This window comes from Sinocyclocheilus anshuiensis, unplaced genomic scaffold, assembly GCF_001515605.1.
Source record: "Sinocyclocheilus anshuiensis isolate Anshui unplaced genomic scaffold, SAMN03320099.WGS_v1.1 scaffold946, whole genome shotgun sequence".
NCBI classification, from domain to species: Eukaryota; Metazoa; Chordata; class Actinopteri; order Cypriniformes; family Cyprinidae; genus Sinocyclocheilus; species Sinocyclocheilus anshuiensis.
This window is the reverse complement of record NW_015540927.1, coordinates 1,093,974-1,099,951: the sequence shown is the minus strand read 5'-3', so window position 1 is coordinate 1,099,951 and position 5,978 is coordinate 1,093,974. Positions and strand designations below refer to the sequence as shown.

At 36.6% G+C, this 5,978-nt stretch overlaps 1 protein-coding gene across 1 annotated transcript in view; it reads left to right on the top strand.

Moving 5' to 3' along the window:
* The window catches only part of LOC107689385 (vacuolar protein sorting-associated protein 37D-like), a 23,774-nt gene extending 20,483 nt beyond the window's left edge, over positions 1-3,291 (top strand). Inside the window, exon 4 of the mRNA XM_016487350.1 lies at positions 2,442-3,291. Coding sequence (XP_016342836.1) covers positions 2,442-2,921 — 480 coding nt within the window. The 3' untranslated portion in view covers positions 2,922-3,291. The remainder of the gene's footprint in view (positions 1-2,441) is intronic.
* The last annotated feature ends 2,687 nt before the right edge of the window (positions 3,292-5,978 follow it).

Sequence of the window (5,978 nt, the reverse complement as noted above, 5' to 3'; positions counted from 1 at the left end):
ATTTATTGTTTGTCATTAGAGGAGTGTTTAGTATTATTTATATGGTTATAGTATTTAGTCATATTTTAATTAGCTTCTATTTAAATATTTTTAGTTTTTGTTTTTAATTGAAGATTTAGTAATTTTGTTATTTGTTTATTTTTTCATATTTCAATTAGCTTTTTTTTCAGTTTTAGTAACTGTAGTACTTAAATATTTAAGTTGCCAAAGCAAATGTCTAATTTTTGTATAAGATTTTCATCTAATATTTATATTTTATTTCATTTCATGTTTTTATTTCAATTAACAAAAACAAATTAAATAGTTTTCGATTAACAATAACAGTACCGGGTTAGAGTTACTCATTGCATGTTATTGTCTCACACTGATGTGTAGTTTGCCAGGGGTGGTGTCCTAAAAGACTTTATTGTTCTGTCTGCGAGGACATTAAGGGGGTGGGTTTGTGCAGACGAGACTTCTCAATTATTCAGTCCCCCGTACTGAGACAGACAGACTGTAGACGCCTGCCCCTTCCAGCAGAGCGTTCCACAGACACTTCAGGGTCATGCTACATTTATTATGTGATTATTTGTGCAGACATCATGTTTGTCTGTTAAACCCTACATAATTTTTGTCAGGTAACTTAAAAAATTTTCCTTAAAATGTTCATTCCTTAGCTGATTTTTTTTTTTTTTTCATGAATTAAGAGGTTTTAGGCACTTTTAGGCTGGCCAGACTGGAGAATTAATTGCAGTAAACCAGGGGTAACTAACGAACTAACTAAGTAACTAACTAATTAACTGAAAGTAGGGCTGCACAATTAATCAAACTTGAAGCAAATCATAATATAGCTTAGTGCAATGAGCATAAGAAAGGCTGCAATTTAAGTGTGTAGTCTTGTGTGTAGTCTGATGCGTTGCGTGTTTCAGAGTGAAGTGTGGCACTGTGGTCTACACACGCACAGTTTATAATCCAGTGTTTTCAGTGTCTCAGAGCGGCTCGGTTCACAGTAAATGCAGCCAACTCCATCTCTGCATGTGCTGTGAGTTTAACACACATTTGGGAACACAGAATGTGCAAGGTTAATTTTATATACACATTTACATAATTTCCAACATTTTTGTAGACAGAGGTTTTCAGAATTTCACTAGTATTCCACACACACACACACACACACACACACACACACACACACACACAAAAAAAAGTTAGAGGATTTGAAATTTAAAAAAACTCAAAAGTTTGAATGTTTGTAAATGAAGAACTTAAGAAGTAAGGGTCTAAATTTTAGTATTGCCACTTGTAGCATAAAATAAAATAATTTTTATTATAATTATTATCTAATATTAATTTTTTATTTTTCGATTTAATACTGTAATAATAATAATAATAATTATTATTATTATTATTGTTATTATTATTACATACAGTTGTATTGAGTTCCCAAAACACCGGTGTGACTATAATGTGGAATCACAATTAGTCGTATGGCACTAAATATGAATAATTTTAAAAATAAATACAATACAAAACAATTCAGTATTTGATCTGTTTACTTGCATGTCATGTGACCATTAATCAATATCAGAGAACCTTGAACATTTAAACATGTTTTTGAATTATTGAAATATTAATTTCAGGTGGTACTTCAGGTAAATATATTACTTCTAATGGTGCGTTCACACCAGACACGAAGCGAATATGCGCATATCTCGCGTTCGCGGCAAACGCGTTGCGCATTTCGCGTCATTCGCGTCGCCTGGCGCGAATTCGCCTCTATTCGCGTCTTTGCATTGACTTTGTATGTAATCTACTCAAGCGAATAATTCAATTCGCGTTTGGTGTGAACACATTGTATACAGTAGTAAAATGTAACACACACATTAATACAGGATCCTAACGTTATTCATCCTCCTCTGGATGGTGCTGTGAACCCAGACACGTCGGCGTTTGGCTTTCCATTGTATTTGGGACTTTTTGACAACAGGTACAAAACAGCGATTGTAGTTATCTCCACCATGGTTGATCGCGCTGTTTTTATTCGCGCGAGTGACACGAAAAACATGCCGCGAGTAATCTAGAGCGAGTGGCGCGATGTGCATATTCGCTTCGTGTCTGGTGTGAACGCACCATAAGGCATTCGGCTGACAAAGACCATCTTACACCTGCTAAGACCAGCAAACCACCATAGGCTGGTCTAAGCTGTTTTTTTCCAGCAGGGTTTATTTAATGCAGAAATATTTCTTTAAATTATGTAATCAATTGGACTGCATGAGATTATGCCACCAAAGTCATTTTTAACATATTTGGTTGTTGAAATTCACAGCACAACTTGGTTTTGACATCGTCTTGGAAGACGATGAGTCAGAAAGAGGATGTTTGCGTCTGCATCACACTTGTTATGAATCCGGCTTGACTTCCTGTCCTCTAATGCCTGTTTATTTGTCATCTGACCTTCACAGGAGTTGCTGGAGAAGTTCATGGAGGGCCACGTGCCCCTGGAGGAATTCCTTGATTCTTTTCAAAGCCACAGGAAGACGTACCATATCCGCCGCGCTCAAGCCGAGAAGCTCCAGGAGCTCAACAGACCCGACAGGAAAGCGAAGAAACAGGAGGAGGAGCTGAAGAGGGAGGAGGAACATAAGGAATCCCGGCCAAACGGCATCAGCGCACACGGCCCTCCTCGTGTCTTCCAGCTCAGATACGGTCTGACCCCGGCCATCCTGCTTCCGCTTTCCTCTTCCTCCGCTTCGGTCCTACCTTCTCTGGACTCACGCTCAGGCCAGCTGCAGGTTTCAGGGCCTTGTGCCCGTCACTCGTGCCCCAGGCAGCCCGTCGGCCTGAGAGTAATAGGACAGTTACCCGGGTGGCCGGTGAGACCGGTCCGACTGCAGCAGCTGTACAGGCCCAGTCCCCATCAGCCCGAACCTCCGTGTCGATAACGCTCGGCATCGTGAGTTCGGCATGAAAGCGAAGTTACGCAAAGACCACGTGAAGCCTTCATCGAGACCATATGTAAAAATGATGCTGCCATGAAATCAAACATTCATGTACCCAAAAAGGGAGGAGAGCGGAAAGCCATAAAGTATTTGTTAATGTCGCTTGTCATTGTTGCTTGTTCGTTTAACTTCGTTCTGTTTCGTATTTGTGTGGGTTTAGTCAGGACGTGGCAGGAGTTTAGCTGCTGTTTGTATGAGGGAAGTGCCCTGTTTCTTAAGACACTGCTTTTTGACTGGAAGGTCTTTTGGGCGACTGAGGAACTTGTAAAATAGCCCCTTTTTGTAATGTTATGGGTGTTCAATAAAGTCTAATCATGATGTTTATTTTAAACCTACACCTTGGTCGTTTCGTATTTTATTTTCTGTTTCCTGCTCTTAATTTTATGGCTACACTCAAAAAACGTTTTTTTTGTTTGTTTTTTAAAGTGTAGAATTACTCTTAAAACACAACAAATTTACCTAAAATTCAAAAATGAAAAAGTTATATTTATTTCACTTGTTTCGAGTATAAATCTTAGTAAATTTATAATTTTTTTGGTAATTATTATTTTATTAATGATTTTTTTATTCATATTTCATTTTTGTTTTATTAATATTTTATTGTTATTGACAAAATATTAATTATTATTGACAATCTGTCAAGAATGTCTTGGTCATTTTTCAAGCTCAAAATCAAAAGAAAAAAAAAGAACAATTACAATTTTTATTACATGAAAATTTGCATTGTGGCATTATTTTTTAAGTTAAATAAATTAATTAAAATTATTTAAAATGTAATATTATTGTGAACTATATTAATTCGTAGAAATGTACAGTTATTTAGAATATTGTGAATTACTTATTAGTTTTCTTAAACTAAGAATGCTTTCTTTCTTAAAGGGTTAGTTCACCCAAAAATGAAAATTCTGTCATTAATTACTCACCCTCATGTCGTTTCAAACCCGTAAGACCTTCGTTCATCTTCGGAACACAAATGAAGATATTTTTGATGGAATCTGAGAGCTGTCTGACCCTCCCATAGACAGTAACGCAACTGAAATGTTCACAAGTCCAGAAACGTAGCAAGGAGATCTGTAAAATAATCCATGTGACATCAGTGGTTCATCCGCAATTATACGAAGCCACAAGAATACTTTTTGTGTGCAAAAGAAAGGAAAAAAAAAACGACTTTATTAAACAATTCGTCTCCTCCGCATCACCCTGGTGCCAATTTGGAGAATATCCGCTGGACGTAAACGTTCATATGCTGTTCTGTCAGCTGTGCCACACGGATACACTGTTTCCGTTCAGATCAAATCACAACAACGTAGGAAACAGATCTGGCGTGACGCAGCTGACACAGAACAGCATACGAACGTTTACGTCCAGCGGATATTCTCCAAAATGACACCAGGGTGATGCGGAGGAGACGAATTGTTTCTGATTATTGTCGGAATTTTTGTTCCGAAGATGAACGAAGGTCTTACAAGGTTTGAAACGACATGAGGGTGAGTAATTAATTACAAAAACATCAGTGTTCCTAAAATAAGTTTTCTTCAAAGCAATCATTATTGAAAATATTACAATCAATCCATAAATAACCTAAAAAGTAAACCATCCAGGCACATTATAGTAATGAGAACTGTGTGTAAACTCTGCATAAAACTAATGTCACAATGCAAAAATATTAGTGTTCCTAAGATGTTTTCTTGATAGAAAATAAAGAGTATTATTTATTTTCTTCTGATTTTGGGCTGAAATGTGACCCAGACATATTTTTGTGAGATTCACCCTATTATTATTTTTCTATCAGATAAGTTTTGTTATATTAGGGATTTTCCTTCCAAGTAAGACACAATAAAAAAGATTACAAGTGTAGGTTAGATGAACTCATTATGTATGTTTGTCTGTGCAAGACTCGTTTTACAATGAGAACGGTTCAGATGGATTAATTATTATTGACACAGCTGCAGATGAAGTCTTTGAATGCCCAAATTTTCTAAACACTTTGTTGTTTCAAGTTTTTTTTTCAGCCATTGCAGTGGAGTTTGTATTCAGAAAGCATGGAGACGCTGCTGCTCATGTGGACTTCAAACACTGTTTATTTGTTCGGTTTGATTTCCAGGCTGGAAGGTTCTGTGTTCACTTTCAGTGAAGATTGTATTTTGAGCAGCAATGGGAAAATATGTTGCATTATGAATTATTGCAAGAGATGGAGTGGAGTTATGTACCTTTACTTTTATCATCCTGTAGGGATCAGTAAGAGATGCAGAGCAGAAGTGTTTACTGACCTTCACCTGTTTCTGACATGAATGGAATTCTGCAAAAAGTTGCAAGTGCCAAGACCTAACCAGCACTGTGTTTGCACCCATTTTTAAAATCTGAACCTTTTCAAAATACAATTCATCTTAAAATAAAATTCATTTTAATATTTTTTTTTTTCAAAAGTCCAAAATGTCAGGGTATTACAATTGTCAAGAAAGGGGAAAAAAAACAACTATTTTACTATGACTATTTTATTGTTTTTAATGTCTACAATGTGTACAAATTTGTATTAATTTTTATTTCAGTTTTTCAATTTGTCACCTTATTTTAGGTAAATCGTGGCCAAATTTTTTAAAGGGGTCATATGATGCGATTTCAAGTTTTCCTTTCTCTTTGGAGTGTTACAAGCTGTTCGTGAATAGATAAGATCCCTAAAGTTGCAAAGACTAAAGTCTCAAACCCAAAGAGATATTCTTTATAAAAGTTAAGACGCGTCCACGCCCTCCTAAAACGCCTCGTTCAAACACGCCCCCACATGTCTACGTCACTGTGTGGGAAGATTTACATAACGCCGCCCAAATGTTCACGCAAAGAAAGAAGGCGTAACTTTATTGTTGCTGCCACCACCACCGCCATGCTGTGAAGATGCTGTGTGTTTCATTGCGAAAGCGAAAAAACTTTGTTTGGCCTTCCAAAAGAGGACACAACTAGAAATCAGTGGTTAAGTTGTATTTACAACACTGTTCCAGAACAGTT